This window comes from Phoenix dactylifera, chromosome 3, assembly GCF_051530095.1.
Source record: "Phoenix dactylifera cultivar Ajwa chromosome 3, Ajwa_hap1_PhDact_Kaust_v1.1, whole genome shotgun sequence".
Taxonomy (NCBI): domain Eukaryota; kingdom Viridiplantae; phylum Streptophyta; class Magnoliopsida; order Arecales; family Arecaceae; genus Phoenix; species Phoenix dactylifera.
This window is the reverse complement of record NC_143192.1, coordinates 28421225-28442751: the sequence shown is the minus strand read 5'-3', so window position 1 is coordinate 28442751 and position 21527 is coordinate 28421225. Positions and strand designations below refer to the sequence as shown.

At 40.1% G+C, this 21527-nt stretch overlaps 1 protein-coding gene across 1 annotated transcript; it reads right to left on the bottom strand.

Annotated features, from left to right (window-relative positions):
* Positions 1 to 2155: 2155 nt before the first annotated feature.
* LOC149768021 (uncharacterized) lies at positions 2156 to 19681 on the bottom strand. Its single transcript, XM_089929969.1, has 2 exons — positions 17772 to 19681; positions 2156 to 2574 (listed from the first exon to the last, which is right to left on the bottom strand). Exon 1 carries the CDS (start codon positions 19641 to 19643, stop codon positions 18669 to 18671), a length of 975 nt encoding a protein of 324 aa, XP_089786095.1. The 5' UTR covers positions 19644 to 19681; the 3' UTR covers positions 2156 to 2574; positions 17772 to 18668.
* Between the last annotated feature and the right edge of the window lie 1846 nt (positions 19682 to 21527).

Here is a 21527-nt window from a genome sequence, read left to right as displayed (position 1 = left end):
AGCATCACAAACACAACAAACATATAGTGGTTCGGTGCACCCCAGCACCTACATCCACTCCCCAAGACCTCTTGGGAATTTCACTATAATCCTCAAGATTACAGTCGGTTGTTTTACAAGCTCACAACCCAACTTGTTGTTTTACACCGGGCTAACAACGAACCCTACAATCCGGTAGTTTTTCGAGTGAACTACCCAACTCGTTGTTTTACCCCGGGCTAACAACGAACCCTACAATCCCCCAATTTTAACTTAGGCTTGGGACCCCTATCCCTTGTTCCAAGTCCCTTGACTGAAACAAGCTCAATATTCAAACGTTTTACAAAAGATTTGAAAGCTCTTAAGAAGCAAATATAACAATGAGAAACAATAAAATCGGAAGAACCCTTTTTGCCGTTGGAAGCGTGGGAGATGTTGATTCTTCCGATGTGGGACGCGTAGGGTTGGGTGTGAGCTTTGAATCCCGAGCACACGAGAGTGGTTGAGCTTGAAATCGCTTGGGAGACTTGAAAGCACTTGATTTCCTTTCTTGAATGCACTCACTCCCTTGAGCTTTTCTTTCTAACTTCCCTCTTGAATGATTTTGCTTTTGGTTGGTGAAGAGTTGTTGAGAACCACTTAAGAGGTCCCTTTTATAGCCAAAAAGCAAATATAGCCGTTAGAGACAAAAAGAGAAGGATTTGAAATTCAAAATCAAACCTGAAAAGCTGTCAGTCGCGTCCCAGGCGCTCCGGGGACGTCTCCGCTACAGCGAGAGACGTCTCACCTACAGGATTTTACTTTTTACTTTATCTGGGGTCGACTCGGCACTTTACGGGGACGTCTCGCCTTGTCTGTGCTTTTTGAGTGGGGACGACTCCGCTTCTTTGGGGACGACTCCGCTTCTTTGTCTCCGAAAAAACTTACCCTCTGGAATTCCCTGAGAGAGTCGTCTCCGCTCTTTCAGGGGACGTCTCCGCTTGTGTCCACTTTATGCGTGGGGACGACTCCGCTATCTCAGAGTCGACTCCGCTTCCTTATCACCGCAAAAACCATTCTCTGAAAAACCCTGAGAGAGCCGTCTCCGCCATCTTGGGGACGTCTCGGGGAGTCTCCTTTTTGCTTGCGGGGACGACTCCGCGTACAGCGGGGACGTCTCGCGCATATCCCTTGAGAAACGTCTTTCTGCCGCCACTGAGAGAGTGGACTCCGCTTCTGAGAGAGTCGACTCCGCTAACGCGGGGACGACTCGGCAGGTGCCGGGGACGACTCCAAGTGTGCCAGTTCTTCCTGTTTGTGCCAGAGACGTCTCTGAAACTATCAGGAGACGTCTCGGCTGTCCCTAAACTTTTTCTTTAGCTCAAAATATTCTTCAATAAATTCATAAAAATTATGGAAACTTGCCTAGACATTTCTTAACAATATTCTTAATTAAACACATGAAATCCTCAATTAAATTGTTAAGATAAATGAAATTATACTCTCGTGTTTTGTATTCATCAAAATCCATTAGGTGGTCAACACAGATCATTGTTAGAACCGACAAACAAAGTTTAAATTAATTTTACTCTTACCTGTTCTACTCGAAGAATAGTGGTTGTAAGAGGTCGATCCACAGGGAGGCAATTGAAGTTGCTTAAAAAAAAACGTTCACTCGAATTCAAAAGCAATTTTTGAATAACAAAAAAAAAACATTATGTCGGGGATGTTGATATGATTTTCTAATTGAAACTAACTAAAAGAAAGGTACTCAGATTCGAAAAGCACTTATTTAATTAATCAAAAAAGAGTTTTGGCATAAATTAAAATGGATGAAAATAAGAAGATTGAAGCGAACACAAATTGCATGAAGGAAGATTTAATTGTATTGCATAAAAAAAAATTATAGAAGTTGAAGAACGGAACTTAAAAATACAGAAATTAAAAATAATAGAAATTAAAGCTTTAGCATAAATTGGATGAAAATAGTGCTAGGAAAATTGCAGATTGGAATATAGATTGCATAAAAGGACAAGTGCTTACAAGGGTAAGAAAGAAAAAAAAAAATATAAAAAAATAAGGAACAAGTAACTCGGTTGAACACCTAAACAAAAGAAAATTTAAAATAACATTTTTTTTCTTCCTTCTTCTCGGAAAATAGGGCCTCCCCTGTTCTTTGGCTCAACACCCAGCCCGCTGTTAGATGTATGCCCTAGAAGTCAATCTGGCGGACACATTATTAATTCTGGGATATAAATTTATACTTGACTTTATTATTATTGAATAATAAATGGGCATCTTTTCATTCATATTGTTTATGTGTCTATGAATCGTCCAAAAAATTAATAAGATGATGATACATATTCTCAAGAGTTGAGAATTTGAGCCATGTATCATTGGTGATTAATTTCTAAATACTCCTGATCAATGGATCATCACGAGGACGGTGATCGATCCGATCAGTGCACAGATCGCTTTTCTTATGGATGGACGAGACTCAAGTCCACAGTGTAGGAACACTGAAGTGATAGTGCAGGTGCTTGTTAGAGAACAAGGGTACTGAGCGTGACCAAGACAAGAAGTCACTTGGATGTCTATCCACTCGTCAGTGACTTACTTGATGTTGCAGTAGTATGACTGGTCCTTTGACCTGCGGTGCTTCGGCTACTTACAGTGAGGTTATTGTAGTTTGACTGCACATACACATGGTCTCTAGTCATATGGATCCTTGTAGTGTAGATTGGCTGCAATAGGTTCACTGTAGGAGTAGGGTATGCACCTACATGGAATCTATCGACCTTGATAGATGAGGAGCGATCCTATGTGATTTATTAGACTGAGTTCTAAAATCTTGGCCAGGACAGTAATATAAAGTGGAGAAAGAGTTTTCCACTCTCGAACTCAAGTCGAATAAATCTAGACATATGACAGGCGACGGGGTTTGACGAGTTATCCATGACCTCCGGTCTGTAGGGATCCACGATAGAAGGACTGTATCATACGATAACTACACCTAGAGGTTCATCATTCTATTCTGCTGGGTGGCCACTACATACTGCTAGGTGTCACTGATGGATAGTGAGACTCACAGGGATCATCTTGATGGTCGATAATCCCTGGTGAGTTGAGTTGGAATTGTTTCAACCCATTGAAAGGAGTTTTCAATGATATTGTGATAGAGATTGCAATATATCTCACTACCAGTCAGAATAGAACCTATGGGGTCACACACATTAGAAGTATTGACCGATCCAATGGTTGATTGTGATTAAGAATCACATATGATCAATTAGATTGATAAATTGATAACCCGCTAAGAGTTAGTGGTTAGAAGAAGAAATAATTGCAATCGGATTGCAATTTAATTTAATTAATTGGATTTAATTAATTGGACTTGATCATGAGTCCTACTTGAAGTGGGATTCATGAAGTCCTAATTGGATTAGGATTTCAAATTAATTTAACCATGACTCTATTTTTAAAGTCCTAATTGTCTTAGGGCTGAAATTTGAACAAGTCCTGATTAGATTAGAATTTTCTTAAGTTCTAATTAATTTTAATTTTAATCTAATTAGTTAAATGACTTCTAATTGGATTAGGATTGAAGAGTTCAATAGAGTCATGGTTTAATTAAATCCTAATTAGATTAGGATAAGGAGGAAGTTGAAATGGGTGCAAACAAATCCTATTTTGAATAGGATTGGACTCATGCAATAGACCCAAATTAAATCACCCCTTAATTTGATTAAATGGCAGATTTAATTGGACTTGAGGGAGGGGCCCACGCCCCTCCCTTTGGGACTTGCGTGAGAAGAAAAGGAAGGGGCTACGCCCCTCCTTGCTTGCTATCTAAAGGGATAAGAATGAGTTCCTAAAAAATAGGAACTCATCTTTATCCCTTAATACTTCAAAAGGAGCATGGGATTTGGCCACTATTCATGTTTTTCTCCTCATTCCAGCTGTGAGCACCCTCCTCCATCTTCCTCCTTTGAGCCACAATCAAGAGAAGAAAAAGAAAAGCCTAAGACACCCTCTTCCTTCTTCATCTTGGTTCCAAAAGGAAGAAAAAGAAAAAGGCTGCGTAGAGGCTTCCAATCTTCTTCCTTGGTTCTTCCTTCTTCTTCTTCCTCTCAAGCCAATCAAAGGTTGATTCAAAGGAGAGGACTTCAGCCATCAATAGCCTTCTCTGCAAGGGAGCTAGCACCTCGGGGAGATCCAAAGGCTTCGATCGACTCATTACTTCGTGTGGATACCCGTAGAGGCCGGACGCGTGTGCGGCTTCCACTGAGCCTTAATCAAATACCATGTAAATCAGATTTGCGGAGACCATCTACCCGCACAAGCTGAAGATCTGATCTTCTTAATGATTTTAAAATGGTTTAAAATAATTTAATTCTAATCTATCTACAAACGAAAGGTTTTAAAATACGTTCATGCGATGAACGGATCCCGCATATGTTTTTCCGCTGCAATCTGAAAATTATTTCGAAATTTTCATGGCATATGAGGGATGCTAACACCCGCACTGAGAGCTCCCCTCCCTTCTTCCTCCGATGGCCACCCTCTTTATAGGTCGAGTGAGGATGCTTGGGATTCCGGAAGGGGCGGACTCGGAGGCTTGACTGCGGCACGATCCATGGAGTTCGGACGTGGGGGATGGGATTTGGATGAAAGGGCGATGCGGGATCTTTGCTGGGACCACTGCTAGCATCACGGGAGGCTTGGATTTCAGGAGCTGATGCACGCGGGATCGCTGGAGGAGATGGATGCAAGCGAGCAGCTGGGCGCGATGATGGGAGGAGCGGATCCATGGGAGAGGGGCTGAGACGCTGGATCTTGATCATGGGATGAGCTGGGAGCGTGGATTCGGAACGATGGCCGCTAGGGTTCCGGAGGAGCTTGGATCACGGTAGAGTCTGGGACGTGGGCGTTGAATGCCGACGGCTGGAATGGAGGAGACGCGTTGGGAAGACGCCATTCACGGACGCTTGCTTGGGGGCGATCTGTGAGGCGAGATCACGGGAGAGGGGCTGAAGAGCATGGTGCGGATGCGGGCAGCTTGATGCTAGATTTTCAGAATGGGCGCACGGCTGGGATTGGGTCGCGGACGCGGGATGAGACGGGAAGATGAGAAAACAGGGGAGGATGAACGCATTAGGAGGCTGGAAATGTGGTTCCTGGGGGGTTTGGGATTCCGGTGCGTCACGGACGGAAGCGGCTGAATCAACTGATGCTGGATGGCTGTAAGGCATGGTGGGGACGCGCTGGAGACGTGGACGGCCTGGCACGGAAGCTGGCATGCGGCTGGCACGATCAAGGGAGGAAGTCTGGGTTGACTAGAGCTTGGGCTGCCGGGCCTTGGGCTCAAACCCAATGTTATTGGGTCTCTTGGATTACTTGCACTCAAACACAAATACAACGTTAATTAGTTAATTTTATTATTAAAGATTAACTATAATACTAATTAAGATGGTATGATGATTGCACTTTTGTGCTTTCATCAGGGTTCACAAAGGTAGCTGTAGATAAGTTTTGGAAAGTTGAGGGGAATGTTATGTAGAATGTAGAACATCAAGGCTAGATCCCTCTCAGAAATGAAATCAAACCTGCTGGTTTTAGGAAAAAGAGTCCTAAATATGATGCTTAGGAGGAGTCGCATTTCAGCTGAAAGCTAATTTGCAAACACCTCCTCTATGGGGGATTGTGGTGGTCTCCCTAGGATGGCCGTAAGGGCCTCTGTCCTATCAGTAGGATGTGTGGGAGCAATCCCCTCTCAGGGGAGGTCGAGGACTCGAGCAATGAAATCCTCGGAAACAGAAATAGGGACATTTGCTACAGTCCCTTGGATACCACCGCTACCCCGTGTGACGGTCCCATAAAATTTTCTAACTAGCCCTGGGTAAGTAGGGAGGTCAAGGTGTTGCCCAAGGTGACAAGCCAAGAGGGGGGGGCGGTGAATTGGTTTCTCTTGAATTTTTTTTTACTATCTTTCTTTAGTCAATTGATGAGTAAGTGAGATTAGAACAATGCACAATACAAACACACAAGAAGTATAGTGGTTCGGTGCTCTCCTAAGCACCTACGTCCATGTTGGGAATTGTATCCAAAATGTCAATCGTCAGCATATTGATGATTGAATTTTGTAAATGAATTGACAAATTAATAAAGTATTATTTGGCATTATTCATCATTTCATCTTCAAATGAACTCTTATATGATGAAGTCCTTAGGACTTATGTTATGATAAAAGAGAATTTATCTTTGAGTCCTTAAACTTGTTCGCGACCAAATGATATGTTGTTACTAGGACAACAACATTATCGAGATTAGGTCGTTGTGTGACATATACGTTGGTTGTTCTCTTAACCAAGGAGTGTGGAGACACTGGTATGCCATACAGGTGAAGTGTAGGAGTACATTTCACTGAACGTGACCAATTCCGGAATGCTCTACTGTCGAGAGATGTTTCGAGTGGATATGGGTATAAGTTTGGCCCTCTGACCTGAGACCGCAACCTGTGACTAGCAAGCAACTCACTATACTTTGGTACCGGACTACTTGAATTTCTAATTCAGTGACGGAAGGTCACTAGGTGCAGTCAAGTACTTGCGTAGTCAGTTGTGAGTTAAGATGGAATTGACCCCTCCTGGAAATAGGAGATAATGTCTTGTGATTAATTTAGCAAAACCTTGGCCAGGGTAATCTCAGTGAGGAGTCACGGGATATCTAAAGTTAATCACATAATGGATGTACTAATTATAGGGTTGACAGTGAGCTCTAAGTGATCCTGGCATTAGGAGTCAAAGGGATTGAATTATACAGTAACCATAGTCCAGGGTTTCAGAATATTTGCTTCGCATATATTCGGCCTATCCGGACGTCGGGTACCATTGCTAGATGGTCACATCGATTAGTACAGGAAGACGTTCCTATACTACCGGCTTAGGTTCGAACCTATGAGGTCACACGCATAGAAGTTTCTAGGTTGATCAAATGGCTGATTGATGATTAAGAATCATTCAGGGGTAATTTGGTCAATTCGATTGACAAATTATCCAAAGCAAAAGTTGCATTAAAATAATTATTAAATTATTGGAGGACTAATTAGCAATTAGATTGCTAATGAACTCAATTTGATTGAGTAAATTGGGCTTAGGTTGAGCCAAATTGAATAGGATTCAATTTGGGCTGCATCAGGGTTTGACCTAATTGGATTGGGTTCAACCCAAGTAGATTGAGCTTGACCCAATTGATGGAACTTGACCCAATTGGATTGGGCTTGATCCAAATCAATTAGAAGACCTTATTTGATGAGGATTATGAGTCCAAATAATCAGAATTGGATAAGAAGAAGAATCCCTAAATTTTAGGAACCCATCCTTATCTTCTTGGAGAAGAATGACACCTTAATTTATTTCCAATATTTTCTATGCCTATCCTCCTTATTTTTGGCCAAAAATTGGCATGAGAAGAGAGGAGGCGTGGGGCTATAATTTCTATAAAAATGGCGCCTTAAATCTTTCTAGAAAGATTTAGATGAATTTCCTAATTTGTAGGGATTGCATGGTGCATGAAATAGGGTGGTCTATGGCTGAAATTTGGATGCATGAATTCCTATTCTTTAGGGATCCAAAATGTACGAAATTTGGATATGTTTATCTCCTCTTAGCTGCCAAAACATCAGAATTTTTTCGGAATTTTATCAGCCAAATTAGTTGGCTAAATTAGGTGTGATACGTGGGGGGATCTTTTGGCTATAAAAGACCCCCATGCCTTGGGTTCAAGATATACCATATTTAGATGTTTCAAAAAATTCTAAAAAAAATTCCCTGAGGGCCTCCATCCCTTCTTCTCCTTCTTCCTCACGTCCATCCTCCATCTCCTTGAAGAACAATCAAAGGTTGAGTGTTTAGAAGGAGAAAGCTTTAGCCATTGTTGCGTTCCTGCACGAGCTAGCACTCCCGCGGAAGACGATCTACCTAGGGCTTCGCGTGTACTTCTCATAGAGGCTATTCATGTGCGTGGCTGCAAAGTCAAGGATCAGATCTATAAGTTTCTTCCATCATAAAAGGTATTAATTCCACATCAATATTTTATTTTGGAGTCAGGGTCTAGGTCTGATTTCCCGAGGTTTTACCCTCCTTTGGGGCTCCTCACGGAGTTATCTCCAGAATCCATTCGATGGATATTCGGAGATTAATCGGAATAGAGTTCTTAAGTTTCAGATCTGATAGTTAATCATGCATGAATGTTTTAGCATAATTGTTTAAACGATTCCGGCATAATCCTATGTGTTCTTAAGGTGCTGATTTCTAGATTTGATCTTGAAAGCATGCATGAATTAAATTGTTTGATTCGGTTTTTCTGCTGCGTTTTAAAACTTAAAACGAACTACGTATGGCTTGATCCCCCTTATGAAGGGGTACGTAGGCAACCCGATCAGGTTCAGCCATGGTTTTATAAAAAAAAAATCAGCATGCTTAATACCGAAGAACCTAGGATTCACTTTCAGTGGTATCAGAGCTAGGTTTATGTTTAAACTTTTATGTTTCAATTTTTGCAATTAAATATGAAATCATGAGCATGCTTAGATTAGATCTAAAGTATTTTTTATGATTTATTTAATTGCTGATTATGCATGATTAACTAGATCTGAAATTTTGAATGCATATGATGCATGTTTGTGCTAGGATTAGTAACATGAATAAATCTGAAATTATAATATTGTTTAGATTAGATCTAAATAAAGTTTATGATTCATATGATCTCTGATTTTAATGAACAAATCAGATCTGAAAATAAAAGTAAAAAAAAAAACAAATACATAAGATGTATGTTGTTTGTATTAATTCATGTTGTTATGTATATGTGATGCATGAACATTAAATATAATGACTTAAACATGAATTAAATTTGATTACATGTGATTAATTACAAAAACTCAGATCTGAAAATATATTTTAAGAACTGAAAGATTGTAATTAATATGTAATTAAAAAGAAATATGCAATGATCAAAACTTTCATAAGTATAAACTTAATTGAGAATTAAGTGTTATGAAATAGAATTGTAACTCAATTAATTGACATTGCATAATTCTTTGGGCATATGGGTTAGCTTGAATCAAGTTCCTAGGATTGGGTTAGACCTAAGATTAGAATCATACATGGACAAATAGAATTAATTGATCAAATTTAATTAAGTAGTAACTAGATTAGGTCAAGAAAATTCTAGGTCAATTTACAATAGTTGTAGATGGATCAAGTCCATGTCTTTGATTAGACCAAGATGGAACTTAATTTAGGCTCAGAGGTGTAGCCCGAGTCATTTGAGTAATCAAATCGAAATTGATTAACCAGTCGGTGTCTAAGGTAAGTTTGGCAGTTTTGACCGGTGGTTTTTAATTGGGAGCTACTCGCACTGATTCGTCTTTGTCGAGTTAATGGCATATCCCTTCCACCGATCTCACTTACCTGGCCGACATGGTCAATCACATTTTGATTGGATCACTTAATGATTCGAGTTAGCCCATGCCTATAAGAAAAATTAGTTTGACTGATTTAGGTGCCTCCTTAACCGGTTTGAGTCTAATCTGATTTGGTGAAGTCAGTAGGAGAAATTAGACTAACCGGATCTTCTCATCTATCCTAATTATGAAATCCTCTAAAATTATTAGGTCCTTAAAATGAAATGGTTATGGGAATAACTAGGTCATAGCCTCCCATTAAGTTGGGTGATAATGGGTCCAATGTTTTGATAATTATTGGAGGCACGACACGCCTGGTACTTATCAAGCATTGGAATTGTCATTCAATATATGATGAGTTAAGTGTACCTTCAATAGGCGGTCAGGTGAGTCGAGCCACACTCGGGCTTGGTCGTCTATTAGTTGATTAGACTTAACCCTATCATTTAATGGTTGGACCTGACTAGGGTATTCGGTGGAGGCGCCACACGCCTGCCGAAGAACCTAGGGCAAAATCATCACTAGAAGTTGCTTGGTGAAGCAATTGGTTAAGAACCTACCAATAGGTGCATATGGGTTAGCCGAGCCACACCCGGGCCTATATGCGATCTATTGGGTTCTAGTGCTCACTAAAAAATTAAGAGTAATTTTTCGAATTGAAGGTAGAGGCTACCAATTTGTATAAAATAGTGAGAGTACTTTTAGACTAAAGTCCAAGTCTATTGAGTTTAGTCAATTCATATACTAATAGCCAAATTTTCTTTTTATGCAGAAATGGCCACTAATTTGTCACTTCGCTCATTGTTGGACAATGACAAGTTGACTGATCCAAATTTTAATAATTGGCATAGGAAACTGAAAATAGTGCTAGAGCATGAAAGAATCCTTTATGTGATAACGGATCCAGCACCTGAGCAGCCCGCTGCTAATGCATCAAGATCGGTCAGAGACACTTATCAGAAGTGGCTTAGTAACCGGATCACTGTTCGATGCATCATGTTGGCAGCAATGAGTGATGAGTTTAGTAGGCGTTTTGAGAATACGTAGCCGGAAGATATCATTCAAGTGTTGAATGAATCATTCGGTGTTCCTGACGACGTTGAGAGGCACAAAACTAGTTGTGCCATCTTCAGTGCCCGAATGAAAGATGGGACCTCGGTAACTGATCATGTACTGTACATGATTGAGTTGATCGAGCGTCTAAGCTCTCTTGGCTTTCCCCTTCATGATCAATTGGGGAAGGATGCCATACTAAACTCATTGCCTGGATCATACCGTCCTTTTCTCACTCATTTTCGTATGACGAAACCTGTAGTGAATTATCACCAATTGTTGGGTTACTACAGACGTTTGAGAATGATCACCAACTTCTTAAGAAGACGGTGAACTTTGTGGGAGGTTCATCCAAGGGTCGCCCCTTTAAGAAAGGGAAAAAGAAAAATAAAATCCAAAAGAAACAAGTGCACCAGGCTTAGCCTAGTCAGAAAAAGAATAAAAAGGCTGATCAGAGCAAGGCGGAGTGCTTCTTCTGCAAGAAGCAAGGACATTGGAAGAGGAACTGTCCTCTTTACATTACATCCCTCGATCCGAACCGGCCTAAAAAAAGTGGGCAATCAGTTGCCAATCAAGGTACTTACATGATAACACCTTGCAATTTTTCTATTTGTGATAATTCGACCTGGGTATTGGATACCGGTAGTCCTTTTAATATTTGCAATTCGTTGTAGGGGCTACAAGTCAGTGAGAGGTTTGAAGAAGGAGAAAGATTCCTAAATGTTGGAGATGGAAGATTAGTTCCAGTTCTAACTTTAGGAATTCTTAAATTTGAATTCAGCTCTCATGTAAATGTCCTTAGTGATTGTCATTATTGTCCAAGTTTTTTATTGAATGTCATTTCTGTAGGCCTTTTGGCCAAAAATGGTTATGAAATATCAATAAAAAATGATTATTGCAATATCATTTGGAATGGTGCTGCTGTAATGAATGGAACTCTGAGTAATGGCATTTACATTTTGTCACAGCCTGCTCATGTAATGTACAAGTCCAATAAGCGCCCTAGAATAGATAATGTCACGTATGTCTACCTTTGGCATCATAGGTTAGGACATATTAACAAGAACAGGATGAACAGGTTAAGTAAAGAGGAAATCCTCGATGTTAATGATTGTGAATCATTGACAACCTGTGAATCATGTCTTCTTGGTAAAATGACCAAATCACCTTTTACCGGAAAAGGTGAACGAGCCAGTGACTTATTGACCCTTGTACATTCTGATGTATGTGGGCCAATGAGCACAAATGCTAGAGGTGGGTATTCATATTTCATTACGTTTACAGACGACCTTTCTAGGTATGGTTATGTCTATTTAATAAGACATAAATCTGAATCATTTGAAATGTTCAAATTATATCGTAATGAAGTAGAAAAACAAACTGGAAAGAGTATTAAAACTCTTCGATCAGATCGAGGAGGTGAATACCTCACCAGTGAGTTTTTGACATATCTAGAAGAAAATGGGATTCTCTCTCAATGGACTCCTCCTGGTACACCACAGTATAACGGTGTATCAGAAAGGAAAAATCGAACTCTGTTAGACATAGTTCGATCCATGATGGGGTTTGCTGATCTGCCCATATCCTTTTGGGGATATGCTCTTGAGTCAGCCTGCTACATTCTAAATAAGGTTCCAAGTAAGTCTGTAAATAAAACACCACATGAGATGTGGACTGGACGTAAGCCGATGCTCTCTCACCTTAGGGTTTGGGGGTGTCCAGCATACATCAAACGTTTGAAGACAGACAAACTTGTACCCAAGTCTGGCAGATGTTTCTTTGTTGGTTATCCTAAAGAAACTAAAGGATATTACTTCTACTTTGCTGAAGAACAAAAGTTGTTCGTAAGCAATAGAGCTGTTTTCTTAGAGAAAGAATTCCTTAGTGAAGGAACTAAAAGCTCTAATGTTGAGCTTAGGGAAGTTCAACATGTAGAAGATCCAACACCATCTACTGAACTAGTTGAGTCGGATTTGATTAGATCAGATCCAGAACCCATATTAGATGCACCATTAAGGCGATCGGATAGAGTACCACGTCAGCCGGACAAATACTACGGTTTTTTGGTCCGGGACGGGGATCCTATCGAACTTGATGAAAACGATGAGGATCCGATCACATATATGGATGCAATGCAGAGGTATGACTCTGATAAATGGCTTGGAGCTATGCAATCCGAAATGGAATCCATGAAGGTCAATGATGTATGGACATTAGTTGACCTACCCGAAGGGATTAAACCCATAGGGTGTAAGTGGATATTCAAAAGGAAACGGGGTGCAGATGGAAAGGTAGAGACCTATAAAGCCCGTCTGGTTGCCAAGGGATATCGTCAACGTTATAGTATTGACTATGATGAGACATTTTCTTCTGTGGCAATGCTCAAGTCCATTCGGATTGTGCTTGCGATAGTAGCACATTTAGACTATGAAATCTGGCAAATGGATGTAAAGACCGCATTTCTAAAAGGAAATTTAGAAGAGGAGGTATATATGATACAACTTGAAGGTTTTACATCTACAGATGAGTCTAAGGTGTGCAAGCTACAAAGGTTCATTTATGGATTAAAACAAGCTTCACGGAGTTGGAATATACGTTTTGATAAGGTAATCAAAACATATGGCTTCATTAAGAATGAAGAGGAACCTTGCATTTATAAATGGGCAAATGGTTCAGTTATTATATTTCTTATTTTGTATGTGGATGACATTCTTTTAATCGGGAATGACATTCCTGCATTACAAGGAATAAAGGTTTGGCTATCATCTCAATTTGCTATGAAGGATTTGGGAGAAGCATCTTACATCCTAGGGATGAAGATCTATAGAGATACATCTAGAAGATTGCTTGGATTATCCCAATCCACATACATTGATACTATACTGAAAAGGTTCAGTATGATTAATTCCAAGAAAGGCTATCTTCCAATGGGCCATAGAATTAACCTCTCTAAAAGGGATTGTCTGACAACCTCTCAAGAAAGAGAGAGTATGGATAGAATTCCATATGCTTCGGCAGTGGGATCTATAATGTATGCCATGACATGTACTAGACCAGACGTGGCATACTCACTAGGAGTAGTGAGTAGATACCAGTCTGATCCAGGTAGCAACCACTGGAAGGTTGTAAAAACCATTCTTAAGTATTTGAGAAATACTAAAGATCAGTGGCTTGTCTACAGTGATTTTGACTTAAAACTTGAGGGATATACCGATTCAAGTTTTCAGTCAGATCAAGATGATAGCAAGAGCGTGTCGGGATATATCTTCACTCTTAAGGGTGGGGCCATCTGCTGGAAGAGTTCCAAGCGGCATACAGTGGCAGATTCTACATGTGAAGCAGAATACATCGCAGCATCTGATGCAGCCAAGGAAGCCGTATGGTTGCGCAAGTTCATCATCGAGCTGGGAGTGGCACCTTCCATTGATGGTCCAGTTCCTATATTTTGTGATAACACTAGAGCCATAGCTCAGGTAAAGGAACCTAAAGCACATCAGCGGACCAAGCATATTCTGCGACGCTATCACCTGGTTCAAGAGATTATAGAACGAGGTGATATTGATCTTCAGAAGATTGACACAAAAGAAAATCTGGCTAACCCATTTACCAAAGTCCTCGGCATCAAAGAGTTCAACGAACACAAGTCGAAGATGGGTATTAGATACTGTGCCGATTGGCTTTAGGCTAAGTGGGAGTTGTTGGGAATTGTATCCTAAATGTCAATCGTCAGCATATTGATGATTGAATTTTGTAAATGAATTGACAAATTAATAAAGTATTATTTGGCATTATTCATCATTTCATCTTCAAATGAACTCTTATATAATGAAGTCCTTAGGACTTATGTTATGATAAAGGAGGATTTATCTTTGAGTCCTTAAACTTGTTCGCGACCAAATGATATGTTGTTACTAGGACGACAACATTATCGAGATTAGGTCGTTGTGTGACATATACGTTGGTTGTCCTCTTAACCAAGGAGTGTGGAGACACTGGTATGCCATACAGATGAAGTGTAGGAGTACATTTCACTGAACGTGACCAATTTCGGAATGCTCTACTGTCGAGAGATGTTTCGAGTGGATATGGGTATAAGTTTGGCCCTCTGACCTGAGACCGCAAGCTGTGACTAGCAAGCAACTCACTGTACTTTGGTACCGGACTACATGAATTTCTAATTTAGTGACGGAAGGTCATTGGGTGCAGTCAAGTACTTGCGTAGTCAGTTGTGAGTTAAGATGGAATTGACCCCTCCTGGAAATAGGAGATAATGTCTTGTGATTAATTTAGCAAAACCTTGGTCAGGGTAATCTCAGTGAGGAGTCACGGGATATCTAAAGTTAATCACATAATGGATATACTAATTATAGGGTTGACAGTGAGCTCTAAGTCATCCTGGCATTAGGAGTCAAAGGGATTGAATTATACAGTAACCATAGTCCAGGGTTTCAGAATATTTGCTTTGCATATATTCGGCCTATCCGGACGTCGGGTACCATTGCTAGATGGTCACATCGATTAGTATAGGAAGACGTTCCTATACTACCAGCTTAGGTTCGAACCTATGAGGTCACACGCATAGAAGTTTCTAGGTTGATCAAATGGCTGATTGATGATTAAGAATCATTCAGGGGTAATTTGGTCAATTCGATTGACAAATTATCCAAAGCAAAAGTTGCATTAAAATAATTATTAAATTATTGAAGGACTAATTAGCAATTAGATTTCTAATGAACTCAATTTGATTGAGTAAATTGGGCTTAGGTTGAGCCAAATTGAATAGGATTCAATTTGGGCTGCATCAGGGTTTGACCTAATTGGATTGGGTTCAACCCAAGTAGATTGAGCTTGACCCAATTGATGGGACTTGACCCAATTGGATTGGGCTTGATCCAAATCAATTAGAAGACCTTATTTGATGAGGATTATGAGTCCAAATAATCAGAATTGGATAAGGAGAAGAATCCCTAAATTTTAGGAATCCATCCTTATCTTCTTGGAGAAGAATGACACCTTAATTTATTCCCAATATTTTCTATACCTATCCTCTTTATTTTTGGCCAAAAGTTGGCGTGAGAAGAGAGGAGGCGTGGGGCTATAATTTCTATAAAAATGGCGCCTTAAATCTTTCTAGAAAGATTTAGATGAATTTTCTAATTTGTAAGGATTGCATGGTGCATGAAATAGGGTGGTCTGCGGCTAAACTTTGGATGCATGAATTCCTATCTTTTAGGGATCCAAAATGTACGAAATTTGGATATGTTTATCTCCTCTTAGCTGCCAAACCACCAGAATTTTTTGGGAATTTTATCAGCCAAATTAGTTGGCTAAATTAGGTGTGATACGTGGGGGGATCTTTTGGCTATAAAAGACCCCCATGCCTTGGGTTCAAGATATACCATATTTAGAGGTTTCAAAAAATTCTAAAAAAAATTTTCTGAGGGCCTCCATCCCTTCTTCTCCTTCTTCCTCATGTCCATCCTCCATCTCCTTGAATAAAAATCAAAGGTTGAGTGTTTAGAAGGAGAAAGTTTCAGCCATTGCTGCGTTCCTGCGCGAGCTAGCACTCCCGCGGAAGACGATCTACCTAGGGCTTCGCATGTACTTCTCATAGAGGCCATTCGTGTGCGTGGCTGCGAAGTCAAGGATCAGACCTATAAGTTTCTCTCATTATAAAAGGTATTAATTCCACATCAATATTTTATTTTGGAGTCAGGGTCTAGATCTGATTTTCCGAGGTTTTACCCTCCTTTGGGGCTCCTCACGGAGTTATCTCCAGAATCCATTCGATGGATATTCGGAGATTAATCGAAATAGAGTTTTTAAGTTTCAGATCTGATAGTTAATCATGCATGAAAGTTTTAGCATAATTGTTTAAACGATTCCGGCATAATCCTATGTGTTCTTAAGGTGCTGATTTCTAGATTTGATCTTGAAAGCATGCATGAATTAAATTGTTTGATTCGGTTTTTCCGCTGCGTTTTAAAACTTAAAAAGAACTACGTATGGCTTGATCCCCCTTATGAAGGGGTACGTAGGCAACCCGATCAGGTTCAGCCATGGTTTTATAAAAAAAAAAATCAGCATGCTTAATACCGAAGAACCTAGGATTCACTTTCAGTCCACTCCCCAAGCGACCCCTTGGGAATTCACTATAATCCCTCGGATTACAATTGGATTGTTTTTCGGGCTCACAATCCAAAAATCTTTACACTTTGGTTTTCCAAGATCACCAATAACCTATGTTGGTTTTACGGGCTCACCAACGAACCTTCACAATTGGTTTTACGGGTTCACCAATAAACCTACACCGTTGGTTTTACGGGCTCACCAACAAACCTTTACAAGGTGATTAAAAAGGAAGAAGAAGAATGTTGAAACTCCTAGATGAGCAAATATAATAATTATAAGCTACTAAGAAGAGTTTAGAGAATAGTTATCGCTTGATGAGACTTCTCTCTTCTTTGTCAAGAATGCTTCACTCTTCAAGGATGGATGGAGCTCTTAATATCTCTTGGAATCTGCTCAACCACTTCCTTTTGACTCTTGAATGAAGCACTTGGATGAAGAAGATTAGGGCACTTGTATTTCTTATGTAAGCTTTGATATTTTTCAAAAGGATTACTTTCTCTGATGAATAGTGTCCCTTTAAATAGTTTTCCTCACCCATTGGACACCCCATTGGTCAGATTTCAAAAACTAGCCGTTACTTACTGTTGGGAGGACAAAAAGTACTTCTGCAGAACTAGCCGTTATGCTTCTGCCCGTGCTTGGGTCGACTCAACTTTTACTAGGGTCGACCCAACTTTCACTTGGGTCGACTCAACACTTTTTGGGGTCGACCCTCTCAGGAACCACAGAACCTTGTATTTCGGCCTCCTTCATTTGGGTCGACTCAACACTTTTTGGGTCGACTCAAGGTTCAGTTGGGTCGACTCAAATTTCACTTGGGTCGACCCTCTCAGAGATTCCAGAGAACTGATTTTTGAATGACATAACCTTTGGATCGACTCATGTTCAGTTGGGGTCGACTCAAGGTTGGGTCGACTCAAGTTTCATTTGGGTCGACCCTCTCAGGGATTCCAGAGACTTGTTTTCTTAAGGCTTGAAGTTGGGGTCGACTCAACTTTCACTTGGGTCGACCCAAGTACTGTTCATCCGTGCCATTTTTGCAGAAGTGTGCCAGATGTTTCCTTGATGTACCGGGGTCGACTCCACCAAGCTTGGGGTCGACTCAATCCATACTTTGCTGCAACTTAAGGTTAGATTCATCCATACAATCAATGAAATAAACTTCAAATAATTTTGAATATATGTCATGGTGGTGCTACATACTCTAAATAATGAAAATTACTATTGTCCACTTAAGAGTACGTTTCACTTGAAACTTTGCCGAATTGGAATTTTGAATTCACTATCCCTTTTCTATCGCAAATGTTATCTCATTGTTAATCATTAAAATACATCTTGATCTCATTCTACTAATGTACCGAGAGTGACGAACTTAGTAATGATGTATCATATTACCTTGTAATATTTAATTAGGTATACCCTCAATGGTTGTGTTAATCATCAAAATAACACTATCATCCTCAATCTCCCTCTTTTTGATGATTACAAAATATTGAGTATGAGCAAATTGATTCTTATTTTAAAATTAGTTTTAGAAGGGCTCAAGTAGCTGAATTTCAGCTTTTCACATTTGAGAGTGAAGTCTCCCCTTATTTCATCCAAATATTGCCAATTTGAACTTTTGATTTACTCTCCCTTTTTTTTATATTTGGTTAAAGATGAAACGTCAAAAATTTGAGATAAAGCAAGAGTTTCAGATTATGTATCGAGGTGTGAGAGGTATGTGCCAAATTCTGAAATTTGATTAAAAGTTTAGATTTTAATACATATCGCTCCCCCTTAAGTGTATATTGTCCTTGTTTGTCAACTTATTACAACTTAATTTTCTTTCCTTGCTTCTCCCCTTTTTTGTTATCATCAAATAGGTGCATGGCAATAGATAAGTAGACACAGTAAATAATAAACATTCAGATTTTACTGATCAAATATGGAACATTGTAGTACATTAACACAAAAATACAATATTCTTCAATCAAAGTACAAAGTACATGATCAACACAAAATACATATGAGAACTAGATAAATCCTAGGCACTAATACCAAAAGTGCTAACATCAGCCTAGGGGGTATCTAATGGCTGTGATCTAGTCCTCATCCTCCTAGCATAAGTGGCGAGGGGAGGTCGAGCCTGATGGGACTGAGTCTGGCGTGGACCTCGCTGAGCTGGATGACTCTGTGCCGAAACCTCTGACTCAGCTGCTCGGGGCACAGATGGACCATGAGCTTGTCTCTCTCTCCGTAATGCTCCGACCTCCTCTCTAAGATTGCTAATCTCAGCAGTCATGATATCCAACCTGCTCATCAATCCATCAGTGATAGTCCTCGCCTGAGCTGACATAAGCTCAGTCATCCTACTCCTAAACTCATTTGTGCACCCCGTGGGAACAGATGATGATGGGCCAGCCTCTGAAGGTGCCGTAGGATGCTCCTCAGGTACCTCAGCCTCAGGGATGGGGTCTCCAACATCTGGTGCATCACCCTCCGGTGCATGTATCCCTGCTCCTGTACGCACCCACTGCCCGTTCACCTTCTCATAACCCATGCGAATTAGGGACCGTGCAGTGTAAGTGTCAGTGTATAGAAGGTGCCTGGAGATCTCTCCCTCTACTGATATGTCATGCTGTCGGAAGATCAGGATGAGTATCATACCATAAGGCAGGGAGACTCTCGAATTACATATTACATTTCTCATCTGCCTAAGCATCATAGCTGGAAGGTTCAGGGGATTGCCCTGAATAATGTGCTCCATGATGACCAGGTCTCGCTCAGAAATGAGATCAAATCTTTCGCTCTTTGGAAATAAAATTCGACCTATGAAGTTATGCAACAACCTCATCTCAGCTGAAAGAGAGCTTGCTATTACATTTTTGGAATAGTCAAAATCATCATTCTCAAGAATCAACTGTAGAGCTCTCAACTTGTTTTCAGGCTTTTCTGGAGTTGCACCTTCGCAGGGGAGATGAAGCAACTCACCCAAACTTTCTTCTGAAACCCTAACCCTTACTCCTCGGACTTCAGATATAAGCCCTCCCATTCCAACTTTCAGGAAGGCATAGAACTCACGAACCAACCCTAGGTAAATCACCACATCTAGGGAGCAAAGATACTCCCATCCTTGCCTACGGATCCAATCACCCAACCGGAACCCTTCTTGATCCAAAAACTTGGAGTGGATCCTTCTTCCCGTGGTAACCGGTCTCCCCGCAAATTTTGCAAGTTGGACTGAAGGGGAGGGAGGAGGAGGAGGCTCTACACGTGTCTCACCTTGTAGAGGCATTGTAGAAGGCTCTGTAGCATTTCTATCAACACGGGTGGTCCGTGAAACCCTCCCGGATCGCTTGGCTACGGCTCTCTTGGGTCCCATTTCTTCAAGATCTTGATCTAACGGCTTGGAGAAGCTTCCTTCTATTGTTTGGAGATGATTGGAGGAGATTTGAGAGTGGGGAATAGGATTTTTGGAAGAGGACAAAGTGAAAACAGTGCACTAGATTGCTCACGGGTCCCCCTTTTAACAGTGGGGTCCCGTCGTTGGGTCGACCCTAGATTTTTCTTGGGTCGACTCAACGTTGGGTCGACCCCATTCTGGGTTGGGTCGACCCTAGTTCAGAAATTTCTCTTTCTCTTTCTTTTCCCTTTCAAAAATTTTCCTTTCTTCCAATCCTTACAAATTCTTACTGGGACAATGATACATTAGTAAGGAATCTATAGATGACTAGTTTGACTAATGTTTCATGGGTTTTTAGAAATGGGAGGAGAGTATCATGAGACAGCTTGCTCCTTTTTATATTTCCTTAATCAAAAGGATCACATATGCCTAATTTCCTCCTAAGCATGCAAAATCTATCTTCACTCAAAGAATTTGTGAATATGTCAGCTAATTGTTTCTCAGTACATACATGCTCAATACATATGTTTCCATTTTGCACATGATCTCTAATAAAATGATATCTTATTTCAATGTGTTTGGCTTTAGAGTACTGAACCAAATTTTTAGTAAGGTTGATGGCATTAGTATTATCACACTTTATAGGAATATTATCTAGTTTAACTCCATAGTCCTCTAGTTGTTGCTTAAGCCATAGTACTTGAGCACAGCAACTGCCGGCAGCTATATATTCGGCTTCAGCCATTGACAGTGCTACTGAATTCTGCTTTTTGCTAAACCATGATACTAAATTATTTCCTAAAAATTGACATGTTCCATTAGTGCTCTTCCTATCTAATTTGCATCCAGCAAAATCTGCATCAGAGTAGGAAAGCAAATCTAGACAAGAGTCTCTTGAGTACCATAATCCTATGTTTGTAGTTCCTCTCAAATATCTAAGGATTCTTTTAACAGCACTTAAATGTGACTCCTTAGGATCTGATTGGTATCTAGCACATATTTCCACACTGAACACTATGTCTGGTCTACTAGCAGTAAGGTAGAGCAAAGATCCAATTAATGCTCTATAAAGCTTCATATCTATACTTTTTCCTTTCTCATCTTTGTCTAGCTTACTAGTGGGATTCATTGGGGTGCCTATTTTCTTGTGATTTTCATTCCCAAACTTCTTTAATATTTTCTTTGTATATTTAGTTTGATGAATGAAGATACCTTCTTTAGTTTGCTTGATTTGTAATCCGAGAAAGAAATTTAGTTCTCCCATCAAACTCATCTCGAATTCTCCTTGCATTAAATTAGCAAACTCTTTGCAAAGATTATCATCTGTGGTACCAAAGATTATGTCATCTACATATATTTGTACCACTAGCAGATTTTTGTCTTTTTTTTTGAGAAAAAATATTTTATTTACATTTTCTCTACTGAAATCATTATTCAGTAGAAATTTGCTTAGTCGATCATACCAAGCCCTAGATGCTTGTTTTAATCCATATAATGCCTTATGTAGTCTAAACACATGATTTGGCAATTCAT

Coding starts and splice junctions, on each gene's coding strand:
- LOC149768021 (XM_089929969.1), bottom strand. CDS start 19,643: ATGGGAGGGCTTATATCTGAAGTCCGAGGAGTAAGGGTTAGGGTTTCA.